General features: G+C 36.1%; 1 protein-coding gene across 2 annotated transcripts in view; it reads left to right on the top strand.

Annotated features, from left to right (window-relative positions):
* COG2 (component of oligomeric golgi complex 2) overlaps positions 1-16,958 on the top strand; it is a 68,783-nt gene that overhangs the window by 41,589 nt on the left and 10,236 nt on the right. For both annotated transcript variants that reach the window (XM_021000433.2, XM_021000434.2), the window contains 4 exons: positions 1,026-1,152; positions 7,873-8,012; positions 13,464-13,525; positions 15,000-15,151. In XM_021000433.2, coding sequence (XP_020856092.1) covers positions 1,026-1,152; positions 7,873-8,012; positions 13,464-13,525; positions 15,000-15,151 — 481 coding nt within the window. The remainder of the gene's footprint in view (positions 1-1,025; positions 1,153-7,872; positions 8,013-13,463; positions 13,526-14,999; positions 15,152-16,958) is intronic.

Below are 16,958 nucleotides of genomic sequence, written 5' to 3'. Positions count from 1 at the left end.
AAGCTGGAATATTTTGAAGAAAAAAGATGGGATTTTGGCACAATACTTTAGCACCATTGTCAAAATGTTAACAAGCCCTATTTTAGGAAAACAGTTTAGCTACAAGACATTTATTTTTCAGTTTTGCTAAAATAAGTCCAATTTTCCATTTCTGATGGTTGCTGTTTATATAAAAGATAATATCATTTCAGAAAAAATTCTGCATTGCTCTTTATTTAGAGATCTTACTAATTAGAAATACTGTGTGAAAGAAATTTGAATCTGTTCTTCCTCATTTCTTTAAGGACAATATCTGTCAAAATTTTGCTTGCAGTACTTATTGGTTCATTGGCTTTTGAAGCTGAATATTCTGTAGCATACTTGTTGATTTGGGGGAAAGATATAGCAGATAGCCATAGTGTAGTGACCAAAACACTGGATGTGAAGACACATCAGGTTTGAATTCCAGTTATGCTATGCTTGGACAAATCACTTAATCTTTCTGGACCTCAGTTTCCTCAATCGTAAAATGAGGAGGTTGGACAAGATGATCTCTATGGTTTCTTCTACTTCATATCCTATAGTACTATGAATTAATGACAGTTTGAACAAAATATAATTTTCTTTTGTGGTGGGAGCTGCATATTTTCTTTGAAAATGTAACAACAATGAAATTTTCAGGGTTTGTGGTGGTAGTGACATTCCTAAAAGTTTTTAAAGTTCCTGCCCTATATCAGTCATGGGCTTGCTGCACAATATAGATTAAGTAGTTAGAACTGTAGAGCCTAAGATTGTAAAGTAGTAGTGGGGTTAGGGGACAGATTAAAAACTGTCAGATTTGAGAATAAAGGCTGTGACTGAAGAGCTGGACTGAGATTGGGAAGAGGGGCAAAAGTATTTTTGAGGGTGATTAGAGAGAGATGTAAACTAAGTTCTAGAGTGCAGAACATTTAGTAGGAACATCACTGTAACATTTGATTTTTGTATGAAGAAGGGACATTCCAAATTAGAATGTACTAAACTGAAATCTTGCCTTTATCTCACAGTGAAAAGGGTAATACTGTTCCTGGATATGATTTTCTGGTGAATTCTGTGTGGCCAGAAATAGTGCGTGGTTTAGAAGAGAAACTACCTTCATTATTTAATCCTGGGAATCCAGATTCCTTCCATGAGGTAATTTTTTTTTAATTTTAAAAGTATTTTGATGCTTCTCATAGTTCCATTTTGAGGGCCAAGGATTTAAAAAATACCATGTCCTCCATTCCATTTTCTGAGTACTGTGGTTCATTTAAAAAAAAAAGAAAGAAAGAAAAGAAACAACCTTGCTATCATATGATCATATATCTACTGTAAAATGTGCACTTGTGCAAAAGTTTTTATCCAAGTTTAGATCACTAATACTTTGAAGGAATAGGAACAGTTTTAATTTAACCATTTGTAGTATAAATCAGATAACAAAAATCATGTATGTGTAAGTATAAATTAAGCTCTTTAAATTTTTTTTAAGAAATCCATTATTTCCTTGAGTATTTTGAATTTTTCATGGAAGCTTTTCGTTTTAATGTATTTAAAGGGCTTTCAAAAGCCAATACCTTTTAGAATTGATTTTCAAATTTGGAATTTTGTGAAATGTTAAAGAGATTAAATTAATAAGGTAAATTATATATTATTTTAGGAACAAAAATATTGCCTTGTTACCTAAGTGTGAATCATTATAAAGAATCCAAGCTGGTACTAGGAATTCCTCAAAAGGTATTCAGACTAAAATGATAGAAGGCCTGGATCAGTTGCTTAGTATTACAGTTTTAGTAATATAATAGTATCCTTAAAAATGAAGAGGCATTTCCTGACTTAGATCATAGAAGTATAGTATCTGAGCAGGAAGGAACTTCAGAGGACTTCTAGTACAGCCCATAGCTGAACAAGAATCCCCTCAGACAATGATGATAATAATAATATTAATAACTGAAATTTCTCTGGAACTTAGGGCTTTCAAAGTACTTTACAAATACCTCATTTTATCCCCATTACAAACATGGAAGGTAGGTGCTTGTGTTATTATTGTTGTCATTTTACAAAAGAAGAAATTGTGGCAGACAGAAGTTAAGTGACAAACCCAGGGGCATTCAGCTAATAAGTGTCTGAGGCTAGATTCTAATTTAGATCTATCTTGACTCCAGGTCCAATTCTCTCTCCACAAAACTCCTACCTGCCCGCAACAACAAATGGTCATTAAAACATTGCTTGAGTTCACATCCAAAAGCATCCCATTCCACTTTTGGATAGCTCCAGTTGTTAAGCAGTTTTGTTTTATTTTTCCTTTCATCAAGCTGAAAACTAACTATAGTATCTGCCTATTTCTAATTTTGCCTTTTGGTGCCAAGTAGAAGTCTAACCCCTCTTCCAGATGAAAGCCCTTCAGATACTTGAAAACAGCTGTCAGGTCTCCTTCCAAGTCTTATCCACTTCAGACTAAACACTTCCAGTTCTTTCAGCCAGTCTTCTTATGACAGATTAACAAGGTCCTTCACCATCCTGGTTGCCTTCTCTTGGGTACTATCTAGCTTATCAGTTTCCTTCTTAAAATGTCATTTAGAATTATACTCAGTACTCCAGATGTTGTGTGACCAGTGCAGAATTCAGTATTTTATTTTATATAATTTAAAAATTTAAAATTATATAATTTTATTTTATACAATTTCATTATCCCCTTCCAGGACACTATTCTTCTCTTAATGCCGTCTAACGTCACAGTAGCTCTTTTTGGCTGCTATATCACATAGCTGGCTCATTGAGCTTGCACTCTCCTAAAGCCAGCCGACCTTTGTCAGATGAATTATTGGCCCGGCATACTTTCCCCATCTTGGTATTAGTAAAGGTTTTTGTTTATTTATTTATTTGTTTGTTTTAACACAGTATAACACTTTACCTTTATCCCTTTTAAATTTTATCTGATTACATTTTGGATCTTAACTCTCTTCTAATGTTAAAACTATTCCTCTTAGCTCTGTGTCATCTGTAAATGTGATAAGCACACTATCTATGCCTTTATCCAAGTCATTGCTAAAAGTGTTAAATGACATAGGGCCAACATCAGATCACTAGGGCACTCTATTATCAGTCACTTTCTAAGCTGACAAAACCATTAATGATAACTCTTTGAGTTAAACCGTTCAAACAGCTTCAAATCCACCTGACTGTAGCTTCCAGCTCTCCATATTTTCTACAAGAATAGCACCAGAGACTTTGTCAGATGCTTTGCTAAATATATGCCAAAGTTAAACATTCCTCTGATCTCACTGTCTAGTAGTATTGTCAAAAAAACAACATGGTGGTTAGTTTGGTGTGCCTTATTCTTGATTACCCATGTGGCCCTTTGTGATCATCAGTTCCCTTTCCCTAACCTTTAATGATATGCTTTAGAATTTTACCAGTTATCAAAGTCAAGCTCATTAGCATATAGTTTTCAGAACCCATCTTTTTCTCTTGTTTAATAATTACAAATTGCCTTCTCCAGCCCTAAGGCATCTCTTTCCTTCTTAATGATGTTTCAGAGATCATTGGCAGTGGCTCATCAATCATGTCCACCAGTTCTATCAGTACCCTTAGTTCACCTGGGCCTGCTCAATTGAAACTATAAAGAGCTACTTATTTTATTATTTTAGGTTTCAGCTCCCTAGCCATTTTTGACCTGGTCCTTTTCATTCCAGAGATTATTCTCTTTGCATAGAAAAGAGGAACAAAATAAAAGTTGAGTAGCTCCTTTTCAGTTATCGTTTATTAGTCATCATGGCATCCACCCTGAGCAGTGGTGATTCTTTCCCTCTTTGGTTCTCTTCTTTTCCCCAATATAATTTTTAAAAGCCCTTCTTGTTTTCTTTAGTTTTCCTTGCCAGCCTCAAATGTTTTCTCAGATTTAGCTATGCTTTTTGTATTCATACTTTTGTTACCTTATTCTCATTTCTATCTCCTCTTTGTATCTTTTTTAAAAAATCTAAGTTAATCAGTAATTTCCATGTGCATTCACCTTGGTCTCTTTTGGCAAGTCAGTTGATCTTATTGGACCTCAGTTTCCTTATCTGTAAAAGGAGAGGTTTGAAGTTTTTTGTATCTCTTCAGCTCCCATTGCTTCCAGTTCCAAATTTGTGATTCTGTGATCCCTTCAGAACTACTTTCATTAGGATTCTTCCTGTTCTTTTTTTGAACCCCTTAAAGCGTACCTTCCCAAAATCTAGGATATATGTCAGATTTTGCCCAACTTTTCTTACCTTCTTTATCATTAATTCCAAATTGGAATGGTTACTTTCCTCCAAGGTTCCCATTATTTCTTCCTCCTTCAGCCTAATCTTCATTTTATTACGAATCAGGCCCAGAAAAGACATTCCCTTTTTTCGTTTCCTCCAACTTTTGAATGATGAAATTCATATTAATTGGTACCAAGCAGGGAAGGGGAGAGAGACAAAAACCTTTAAGGTGTACAAAACATCTTCCTTACAACAAATTTATAGAAGCTAGGCAATAAAATTATTTTCTTCAGTTTACAGATAAATAAGCTGAGGCTTAGAGGGATTAAGTAACTTTCTCTAGGTAACATAACCTGAAATTGTCATAGTTGGGATTCAGTCCTATGTCTCTCTTAACTCCAAATCCAATGCCCTTTCTATTATACAGGGCTTCCTCATCCTGAAACTCAGAATAGCTTAAAGTACGTGGGTGAAATTAGTTTGTTTTATTGCTATTTGACAACGGCCATTTAAGACACCATGCCAGTTTTGCATGGTATTCTACGTTACTTTTATAGAGTAATTTTCTGAGGGTTTATTGTCATACTTTTGACTCTTTAGTAACTAGTTCTCCCTCAGATGATCCACAATGATCCCTTATTGTGCCTCAGAAATGACCCTGAGTTTTTGAGGCTTTTCCAGTAGGGAGCAGTCTGAGAGTAGATTGTGCTTGCTCTCCAAGGCCTTGCCTCACCAAGTATGAAGATTCTGTGATCAGTAGATTGTCCAACTTGTGAAAGATTTTTTGGTCACAGTAATCCATAATGAGCTCCCGAGTTTGACATCAAAATGCTTTTTCTCGTATTTCCCTAATTTCCATTTAAAGTAAAGAGTTATATTTCTCTCTAAGGAAGAAAAATGGATTTTGAGGATGTCTCAGTATAAGAGTTTCCTGCTTTGATGGGTCAGTCACACGTTAACTGCTCCAAGATTTGTTTCTCCTGTTCCCGTCCCCACCACCAGCCACCCATATGCTGTTCTCTGGGCACAAGCTGCCAGCAGGAGGAAGTACCCTACCCCATTAGAGCCTTGCTGGTCCATGCCTTTCCATCCAATTTTCCCCACACAACAGGCAACAGGAAAGTAGGATGAAAAGATAACAAACCTAAAGCTTTGCTTCTCAAACTTAGCCTTTTCTTCTACTCAGAGCCAACTGACAGGGAAGGAGCTGCCAGTGAATGTGGGCACTTTGTATTGTCCATACTGTCAAAGTAATATTATCAGTCACCCACCCATGTTGGGATGAGTGACTCTCTTTAGGAGTCTCTTTTGGATGAGCATCTCTTTTGGCTTCTTTGAAGCAAAGGGTGGGACAAATGAGTCCTTTCCTCAACTTCCATAAGATTTTGACCCCATTCCATCTGATCCCTCTTCAGGCACTCACTACAGAAATTTTGAATTAATTTTTGTAGTGGTGGATGTTTTGTAACTAACATAGGACCAACTTTAGCATGACAGGGTAATTAATAACTTCTCCAGGAAGAATACCAACCCAATCTGTGTTCCTGATGTTTCTGCATTTTTCCAATAAGGAACTGTGTAATCTGCCACCTAAGGGAGTCAGATTTCTAGGTCTGACCATCTGAGCAATAACACCTCTCTGGGGATGGCAATTAACTCTTTAAAAATACTTCTTCAGGGGGCAGCTAGGTGGCGCAGTGGATAGAGCCCTGGCCCTGAAGTCAAGAGGGACCTGAGTTCAATTCCAGCCTCAGACCAAACACTTGACACTTACTAGCTATGTGACCCTGGGCAAGTCACTTAACCCCAATTGCCTAAAAGCAAACAAACAAACAAATAAATAAATAAAAATACTTCTTCAGTATTTTTCATCTGCACAAAACAGTTTTTCCCCTGTCCCTCCTTGTTAGCTCACTTCAGTACTGAAGTTTACAGGATAATCACTAACCTACTTGCCTTTCAGTAGTTTGGCATCTCTGTGGTACAAAGGATGCTATTCCATTGAATGCTATTCCCTAAAGAGGAATTTAAGGACATATATAACATCTGCATTTAGTCAGAGTAGATATAGCAAAAATGTGTCCCGCAGTGATAAAATATATTATATATAAGAACCTAGGATGAGAGCAGTGACCACAAGAAAGCAACAAAAAGCAGGTATTTATAGTTTGTTTCATTGTGATGCTACAGTCTATAGTGTGGCTCTAAAATTACATTGTTGAAAGCCAGCCACGAGCTCAATCCATCTCTTCTTTTCCTTCTTCTAGAATGTCCTCCTGCCTCTGCACCAGTCCACCTCTTTGAACTTTGGCCAATATTTATTAGGCACCCACTGCTTATAGAGTGCTATGCTTAGTTCTGAGATTTACTGAGAATGATAATACACTGTTCCTGCCTTCAAGGAATTCACAGGCTAGTAGGGCAGTGTGGTATACACACAATTGTAATACAAAATTGTGCCTTACAATAATTGATCATATTTTACTTTACAATTTACAAAGTATTTAATTCTGAGCTGAGAGATAGGTGGTATAAATATTATTATCCTCATCTTACATATGAGGAAATTGAAGTTTGTAGAAGTAAAGTATCAGAGCCAGACCCAAGTCCAGTATTCTTTCTACTCCATCATGCTACTGTTCTTGATAATTGCCTGAGAGAGGTAGAAAACAGCTGCCTGTCAGGGGGAAGGGTCGTGAAACCATTTGTAAAAGGAAAAGATGACATTCAGACTCAGCTGTAAAGAATAAGTAGAGTTTCAGTAGATGAGAAAGGGCATTTCAGGCTAACAAGCACTGTGAACAGAGACCAGGTTGGAAAAGTGTTGCACAAAGAAAGGAGTAACTCAGAGGATTGGGAGGTGCCAAACAATAGGAAACTACTTTATTTGATAGGCAGTTGGGAAGCTATTGGTGAATTTTGAACCAAGAAGATCAGATCTTGAAATAGAAGAGAATAAAGAAGGAAAAACTACTTAGAGGAAGATATTGCAATAGTCTAGATAGATTGTAGGGGCAGCTAGGTGGCACAGTGGATAGAGTGCCAGGCCTGGAGCAGGAAGACTCATCTTCCTGAATTCAAATCCAGCCTCAGATATTTACTAGCTGTGTGACACCCAAGTCATTTCATACTGTTTGCCTCAGTTTCCTCATCTGATAAATGAGCTGCAGAAGGAAATGACAAACCACTCCAGTATCTTTGCCAAGAAAACCCCAAATGAAGTCATGAAGAGTTGGACACAACTGAAAAGTGACTGAACAACAACAAAATATGGAATACAATAAGGTCCTGTACGAGGACTGCGGTAGTGGAAAATAGGAAGAATATTAACTAATGCCTTCTTGTTCCTTGCATTGTATTTGGATAGAATAAAGTGCTCTCCTTCATGTGTGTAGATGATACTACTACCCATGTGCTTCAGCCTGTTTTTCTAATGAAATCACCTTCATCTAGTCTCCTTCAATTTCATTTATGGCCAGTGGTACACATTATGAACAACCAACTTTTAAGTATAGTCTTCTATGGTGAAGAATAAATTGTATTGACCCATGTCAGGTCTGGATTATTGCTTATATGAGTATACTTTACTAATTGCATGTTAGGGATTGAAACGCAATTTAAAAGACTTTTTTTTTTGTTTTTATTACAGAAGTACACCATAAGCATGGATTTTGTCAGAAGATTTGAGCGGCAATGTGGATCACAGGCCAGTGTAAAAAGATTAAGATCACATCCTGCCTACCACAGTTTCAATAACAAGTGGAACTTACCTGTTTATTTTCAAATAAGGTCAGTAGTTAAATCCCCTCCCCCGCTTTTCTTATTTATTTTGAATTTAGATGTTAATCAGGAATCTTGTCTTTAATCAGAGCTGCCTTTACTTGTGGTTATCACTTTTCTCCTTTTAGTGATAAAGTTTACCATCTGTAAACAATGTCATCACTGCCAGAATACTAGATTACACATGAGATAACACATCTTTATCCTACCAGGCAAACACAACATACATATGAATATCAGGTACTTTGCTAGGGGCTAAAGAACAAATATAAAAATGAAACAGGTCCTGCCCTCAAGGAGCTTACATTCTGCTGAGGAGGAAAGATGTACACTGCAAATACAAATATATATAAAATAAGTACAAAGTAATTTCAGGAGAGAACTAGAGTATTTAAGAAAGGAAGACCTCTTGGAGAGGGTGGTTGCCCTTGAACTGAACTTTGAAATTAGATAAAGATTCCAAGAGGCAGAAAAGAGAAGGAGGAGGAGAGCGTTTCAGGCACAGCATATGCAAAGATACAGAGGCAAGAGATGGCATTTCATATAGGAAAAACATAGGTCAGTTTAGCTGGGTTGTTGTGGGGCTGAGAAAGAGTAAGGTGGTATCAGTCTGAAAATACAGGTTAATGCCAGATTTCAAAGTATGCTTACCACTAAACAGAAATGTGTGTTTTATCCTTGAGGCAAATCAGATTCCAGTGAATCTTCTCAAGCCAGGGAATGATGTGGTCAGACCTGTGCTTTTAGGAATATCAGTTTGATAGCTGTGTGGAAGATGGATTAGAGAAGAGTGAGAACCATATGCAGGAAAACCAATTAGGAAGCTCATGCAATAGTCCCAGCAAGAAGAGGTGATGAAGGCATGAGTCAGATGCAAGAGATGCTATGTTATTTACCAAGCCTTGGCATTTGATTGGTTTGGGAGATGAAGAAGAATGAAATGTTGAAGATGAATCTGAGATAGTAAACATAGTTGCCTGAAAGATTAGAGACATTCTCAACAGAAATAGGGAAGTTAGGAGCAGTAGGTTTAGAGGGGGAAGATAATAAATTTTGAGCTGCTATTTTATTTCAATTTTCACTCTGTCCTAGATGAAGATCATAGAATCATAGATTTAGAACTTGAAGGGACCTTAGAGGCCATAGATTCTAACTTCTGTCCCCCTGCCCTCATTTTACAAATGAAGAAACAGACACAGAAGGAGGTTGAGTGATGTTCCCAGGGTCACATTGTAAATGTCTGAGGAAGGATTTGAACCTAAGTTTTTCTGACTCCCAAGTTCAGTGCCCTGTTCATTATGCAATGCTGAGATAACTGTTTCTTTCCTATCTTACAGGGATAATGAAAAGATAAATAATGTAGAACACACAAATTGCTGCCAGACATTTAAAACTGCATGTGTCTGGGGCAGCTAGGTGGCGCAGTGGATGGAGCACTGGCTCTGAAGTCAGGAGGATCTGAGTTCAAATGCACCCTCAGACCAAACACTTGACACTTACTAGCTGTGTGACCCTGGGCAAGTCACTTAACCCCAACTGCCAAAAAAAAGAATACTGCATATTTCATTTATATTTTTAATTTCTGTGTTAAATGTATCAAGTAGAAGGGAACAGCTAGGTGGCACAGTGGATAGAGCACCAAGCCTGGAGTCAGAAAGACTCATCTCTGTGAGTTCAAATATAGCCTCAGACACTCACTAGCTTTGTGACCCTGTACATGTCACTTAACCTCAGTTTACTCATCTGTAAAATGAACTGGAAAAGGAGATGGCAAACCACCCTATATCTTTGCCAAGAAAACCCCAAATGGAGTCATGAAGAGTTTGGAGATGACTGAAAAACAACTCAGCAAAAAATACATTAAAAAATTCAAGCTATTTACTTTTACTGAATTTGATTTTGTACTGTAACTTATTATTTCAATGCAAATGAAACTAATTTTGAGAAATTTTAAAGTTTTATTCTGTTCTTCCGCCTGCTTTTCTGAGGCCTGGAATATAAGACAGTGCATTGGGCAATGAGATATTTTTAGTGTAGTTAGGGTTATGAAACAACTCTAAAGATGTTTGAAATCTGGAAAATTAGGTAAAATCTTGCTCATGATATTGAATAAATAGGTATTAAGGAAACATTTACTTGACTTTAGAATCAGAATCTTAGAACTGAAATAGATCTAAGAGGTCACTTAGTCTAATCTCTTATCCATGATAATAGTCCCCTCTGTACTGACCCATTAGGCCTGTTTCTTCCTTATTGCTGTTCTTGTTCCAAACATTAAAAAACCCTGTTTTGGATCTTTAGCATTTTTTCTTAAGTTGAATGTCATTCAAGATAATGCTCTTTATTGTCCAGCTGGCCAGCATTTTAAAGCCCTGCTTTTAATTTCGATAATTTAATTGTCTTGCTTTCCTTTTTCATCTATTCTGCAAACCAGTGGCACTCAGCCACTTTACCAATACAATGGTACTGTTTTTAATAAAAGGGAGAAATTTGGGATGAAAAGACTAATTTATAAGTGCCACTGGAAAAATTATAAATACCATTAGATAGTAATAATAGTGATTAAGGTACACTTAGAAAATTATATAATTAGATAATTATAGTTTTCATCACATGGTAAAGTTTAACTAATACTTTAGTAGAAATACTCTGAGAATTTTATCTTTTTTATAGGGCTTTGATATTTTCATTATATGTGTTAGTGTCCTTCTGCCAGGTAGAGCAGAAAAAAATCACAGAAAGAGGAATATGTTAGCAATGAGGAACTTGCATTATAATTGCCTGTCATGATTGCAAATGTAATTTTATTCTTAATAATTGAATCCCATTTATTAGGGTGAAATGTGTCTTATCAGACACAGAAGTATGTCTTCCCCATTAAGTTGGACCAGAATGTATGTTTGTCTTTCAGGAGAGGTCAAGGAGTTATTAATTTGTTTTAAAAATTAATGTATTGAATTGGAAACAATTGTCATATGAAAATTGTATGAGGTGAATTTAGGGCAAATTGCCCTTTAATTTCATGGGCAAATTTTTAAATATATTAAAGGAATATTTTGTAATATTATGGTGTTGTAAAAGAGAAACAGTAAGTTATTCACTTGTCTTAGTCATAGCAGCTAATCAGACTGAATGCATTCCCTGTCATTTCTGTTTCTGTTATGTTCATTTTCCATTCCTTTCCTTGAACAACCCCAATCCTAAATCATTCCTTCATAAACTATTTCTTCAAAGTTCTTTCTTCTTATAATAGCCTTCCTAAGACTTACCTATTTTAGGCTAGGTAAGGTTCTTTTCAACCCTGGAATACCGAGAATGTGTGCCAGGCTGGGTCGATCTCAATGTGATGTCCTGGCTTCTCTCAGAGCTATTATTGAAACTCTGAATTATTGTTGAACAACAGCACTTTCCTCCAAAAGGCTTTTGCTTTACCCAAATTCCTGGCTTAATTAAACATTACCTGCACAGCTAAAAATAGTTGATGGATTTTTCCACTTACCACTATTTATTCAAAATTCATGAAGATTTTTTTTGTTACATTTTTCAACACGGTTGTTTATCCATTTAAAATAAATTTCAAGTAGGATGTTGTGGCACATTGCTATTGATTTTTATCATGTTGGATTGTTTATTAATGAAGAGTGACAAAAAATTCTGCAAACACATAGTCACTGCGCCATGTGAAATGCATCAAGGTCATTTAAAGTAAATCTAAGATTAAGATTGAAGGCAGTTTGTTGAAATTTTTTTGTGTGGAAATATTGAGACCAGTGTTGCACATTTTGTGGGTTTTTTTCCCTCCACCCTAAGTGTTCTTTGCAGTTAAATTATAGGTGTGTACTATCTTTGTATGGTGTCCCTTTGCTCTTAGGATTACTTGAATTAAAATTTAATATCTCCTTTCTACCTGGAAATATGATTCACCAGTCTGATAAGGTAGCCAAAAAAGCTAATGCAATTTGGGGCTACATTGAGAGGTAGGGGTGTGTGTGTGTGTGTGTGTGTGTGTGTGTGTGTGTGTGTGTGTGTGTGTATCTGTGTGTGTGTGTAGAGAGAGAAAGAGACAGAGAGAGGGAAGGAGAGAGAGAGGTAGAGTACTAGAGCAAGTATACTTTCATGAATAAGAAGGTGGTGGTCCCTCTTTACACTAATCATACTCCATCTAGATTATTGTAGTCAGTTTGCACAATTTAAAATTGACATTGGATAAAGCTAAAGAGTATCCAGAGGGGGCCAACAGCATGGTTAAGGGCCTTGAGTCTGTGTCATTAGAATTGGTTGAAGGAACTGGGAATGTTGAACCTCAAGAAAAGAAGACTCCAGGGAATGTGATAGTTATCTTCAAGTATTTGAAGGACCATCATCTGGAGGCAGATCAACTTTGGCTTCTGAAAAAACTTCCTAAGAATTAGAGCTGACCAAAATTGTAATAGGCTACCTTGAAAGGTGAAGAAAGTTCTTCACTCCCTAACTCTGAGATGTCTTCTGACAGAGGTTGGGTGACTACATCTCAGAGATGTTTTAGTCGGGATTCCCTCAGCTGTGAACTGGACTTAGATGGCTGCCAAAGTCCATTCCAGCTCTGAAATTGTGTGATTCTGGTTGTCTTCACTCAGATTAAATTCTAGGACCTTCAACTAGTACTGTTGAGCACCTGCTGTTTTCAAAGTAATTAATTAAATTGCTTGAGGTCTTAGAGTACATTGCTTGCCTTCAGGGAGTTTACATTCCTTTGGAGTAGATAAAATACACATAAAACAAGCTTTAGCAACTATGGTAATATAATTAATGATAAGAAGAATATATTCCAAAGACCACAATAAAAGAGTTATTTTAAATACTAGTGTGTTCAAAGAAACTATTTTAACACTTTAAATATGAGACTTTTGATATATTTGTTTTAAACTCATTTTGATGTCTTTTTAAACTATATTAAGTACTAATCCCTTAGGTTATGCCAATCTTACCTTCTATAACTTTCCCCCAAGTAGCCCTTGGCTTAGAATGTTGAGTAGCCCTCCAGTAGGGAGGTTCTGCTTCTCCTCTACATTCTTTTTCAGATGATCAACTGTGAATAGTATTAAGCTAGGAGTCAGGTTTCTGTTTCTGGCTCTGCTACTGATCATGTGGCCTGAGTAGATCACTTCACGTTCCTAAGCTTCAGCTTCCTCACCAGTAAGATGATGGGATGAAGTTGGATCTGTGAGGCCCCTTTCAACTCTCACATTCTAGGGTCAGTGAGGACAAGAGGAATTGAACTGCTTTTGGTACTACAGATCTGTACAATAGTGAATTGAAAGAATAAAACCTACCGATTTGAATGGTATGTTAAGTCCCATATGAAACTTGTTTTTCATCTTCATGGAGCTACATGACCATATAGATACAATATATGTAATTTAAAGATTAATATGTTTTAATTGCATATTATGACTATGTTATTCTTGTTCTTCATATCAGATTTAGAGAAATAGCAGGAGCCTTAGAAGCAACACTTATAGATGGGCTGGAAGAAGCTCCAGGTAACTTGCTGATAATATGTAATTGACAAAATGTGGCTGAATGTTAAATGTTAGTTAAGGTAAACAAGTCATCTAGACCTTAATGCCCTTATAATATTTTAAGAGCTGGATACCTAAGACACTTAAGTATTTAAAAAAAAAATCCGTAGTACTTTAAAAAAAAAACAGCATTGAACTGGCAGTGTAGAAGCCAGAAGGGTCCATTTCATTGCTGCTTGTTAATATAGGAGTATTGAAATGATTATCATCTTTAAGTCTAACAGAATTTGTATTCTGAATTTACCACATAAAAATGAGGCACCTTAAAGAGTGTGTAAATGTCTATTTTTCATAGAAAAATTATTGGACCATCACAACTAAGCATACATTTCGATCAGTCCTCTTTATTGGTCTCTGTTTTCTAATACAGAAATAGCCCTTGGCTGATATTCTAAAAATGAAACTAATATAGAAGGTTTAGGGTCAGAATAGATATTTTCTTCCCTCAGAAATTGACTGGACTGTAGTTGCTCTGCTGGGTTCCCATAGCCAACATGTGCGTATTAAAATATTTTAGCACAACCCTTTGACCCCTTATTTCTATATATTATAATCACTTCTCAGTGAAGATGTTTTGATTCTACCTGGGAACCACCATATTATTTATTCTCTGAACATTTCTATAGAGTTTCCTTGTGAGAAAACAAACAAACACGAAACCATGAGTTCCGTTTCTTTGTAACAGTTTCTCTTTAAGCATAATAACAATTTCAGTGCTAAGGAGAAAAATTAGTAGCAGGCTATTGCCCAGGCCAGAAATAAGGTATTATTTAGCATAGGTTATACACCTAGAGGTGGAAGAAACCTCAGAGAACACCTAGTCAGGTAGCATTTAATTTCCATAGCGTGAATATGGAGTATATTAAGGTAAGAGTAAAAGAAATAATGGCAAGGAGGAAATAGAAGTCCTTAAACTTTATTTAATTGATTTGGTGCATACCTTCTTATACCATTATCCTCCACCCTCCCCACTCCCAAAAATTCATTTTTCAATGTTCTGAGTGATTTTGGTGACTGTCCAAATATTCAGTAGGTAGCATTTAAAGAAGGGGGACAGGAAGAACATTTGGTCATCAACAGACTGGAAAGACTTTGATTTAATAAATTGCTGTCTGAATATAATGTATTTATTTCCATTTTGGTCGTTTCATTTAGTCAGAGAGCTGTGATAAGAAAGACATCTCTAATAAAAGAATTGTGTGCATTATTAGCTTAAGGTCATCTTAATAGTACTGGCAGACTATATAACAAACCATATAACTTGGGAATAAACTGAGTTTCTTCACAGCAGTCAAGTAGTTTAAAATATCATTTGGTTCTTAAATGGCATGGAATGAAAAGATTAGATTGTTACATCAGACTTACAAAAAATTTATAGATCATAATTGACTTAAGGTGACTGGGATCCCTTAAATGTATGTTTTTTCCCCCCTAGCTGGGAGCTCATTTTGCCTTTTGGCCTCTCATATGGCATGGGTCAGTCTTATGAAGTGTTGGTCAGATCAGATGTTTTTACCATTGCTAGCACACCGTCTGTGGAAACTCACTTTACAGATTTTAGCACGGTACTCCATGTTTATTAACGAGGTAAGGGCTGGGTGTTTAAGTGTTAATCATCAATGCTGATAAAAGATCAAAGATAAATATGAGTTAAGTATTGTGATGAGATTTAAGCTTGTCTTAAAACTGTTCTTCAAAAAGTTCAAGAGGGCAGATTTCTGTTAGAAAAGTTACTATTTTTAAAAAACTGTAATGGGCTTACTTGCTCAAGGCTATACTAGGCCCTTAGTTTTCTGTTTAAGTATTGTTTTAAGATTCATACACTGTCACATTTTCATTGCTTCATGTTTCTTGAAAATCATCATCTACTGAAAGGTTCTTTTTCATTCATAATTTCAAAATTTTATAGTTGGATATATTATCTTCTGGTATTTTCTTAGTATTATTCTTGAATTAGGAAAAAAATGCTCATTTTTTAAAAACTATTTGAGATGAAAATAAATAAGAATAGTTGGTTTCTTTTCCTGTTTTTGTAAAATTTACTAAATTCTCATTTCAAAAAAATAATATCTTTATTAAGTAGTCACATGTCCTGTAATGGTACATTTGGCTCTGTTAAGTATTCATTCATCAAATACTAGTGTATTCCTACTCTATGCTAGGTACTGTGGAAGTAGAAGCATGAGTGAGATGCAGTTCTTGCCTTAATGGAGCCTGGAATGTGTACCATAAAGTCAGATCCTCAGCCCAGGCAGATCTTAAATTCAAAAGAAAGAAAAATGAAAGAAAAGAAAACATAGGAGACTATGTGTATCTATATTCTTTTTTTTTTCCCCTTTGTCTACCCCTCTAATGGTTGAGAAAAATACTAGAAAGAAGGGAAGAGATTAAATGAGTGAAGAACTTGGAAGCCAGCTGGACTAGGGTAGGATCCTAGAGCCTAGGGTGGTTACCTTCTATGAAAATCCAGGAACTTCTTAAAGGGTATCTCAAAAGTCTTAGTGTAATTTTAGTCATTATGCTTTCTATGTCCCGAAATATAGAGGGCTGTAGTGCCACAAAATTTAGTCTAATTCCTCTTATTCTCATTGACTCTAGAATGTTAGAGCTAAAACGGGCCTAATAGATCACTTTCATGCCATCATCTTACAGGCAAGGAAGCTGAGGCTCAGAAATGTCAAGTGAATGGCTCAGGTCGCATTGATAATCAGTAGCAGAGCCAAAAATAAAACCAAATCTTTTGGCTCCTGCCTTAATGCTCTTACTCGTTGTTTGCTCTTGCCTAACCCTCTTCTCTGTCCAAAGCCACATAGAAGTGTTTGAGACTTCCTACATGACATCAGGGACAGAGGGATGATGAGATACGTTTGAAAGGATGTTATGCCTGATAAATCTCACCGATTCTTACTACCTAGAGTCCTCTGCTGTTCCTCCTCTTAGTATGTCCCCTTGCTCTGAAAAGCAGATGACACTTTGTCTTTTTGCCATTGTGCTGTTAACAGATTTCTTTTTTATATAACTGTAGCTGTGCCGAGAATACTGTGTTGTTCTTGTTTCTGTTTGTTTCAAGACAGTTTTTTTTAAAAAAATTAGTTCTGAACTTTACTTGATTTCATAGAACTTTGTTATGGGTCAAAAGTTAGATGCTTGAACATTGAGGTGGAGAGGGGGCCTCTGTAATGTATTATATGGTTTGAGACTAATCTAAGATTGATCAAGGTGGTGAACAGGAAAATACAAAGATGTTTCTTTCTTGCTAATGTAAAATTGGTTACAAAAGTGAAAAAATAAGTTACAGGGGCTACCTATCACCATGTGATGCTTGCCCCTGGTGAGCAATTACCTTACCAGCCTATCAGTAGATGTTTACTGAGTACCTTTATGTATCGTTGCA

The sequence above is a fragment of the Phascolarctos cinereus genome, unplaced genomic scaffold (genome assembly GCF_003287225.1).
Source record: "Phascolarctos cinereus isolate Bilbo 61053 unplaced genomic scaffold, phaCin_HiC Scaffold_5;HRSCAF=322, whole genome shotgun sequence".
NCBI lineage: Eukaryota > Metazoa > Chordata > Mammalia > Diprotodontia > Phascolarctidae > Phascolarctos > Phascolarctos cinereus.
This window is presented reverse-complemented; position numbering and strand designations above follow the sequence as displayed.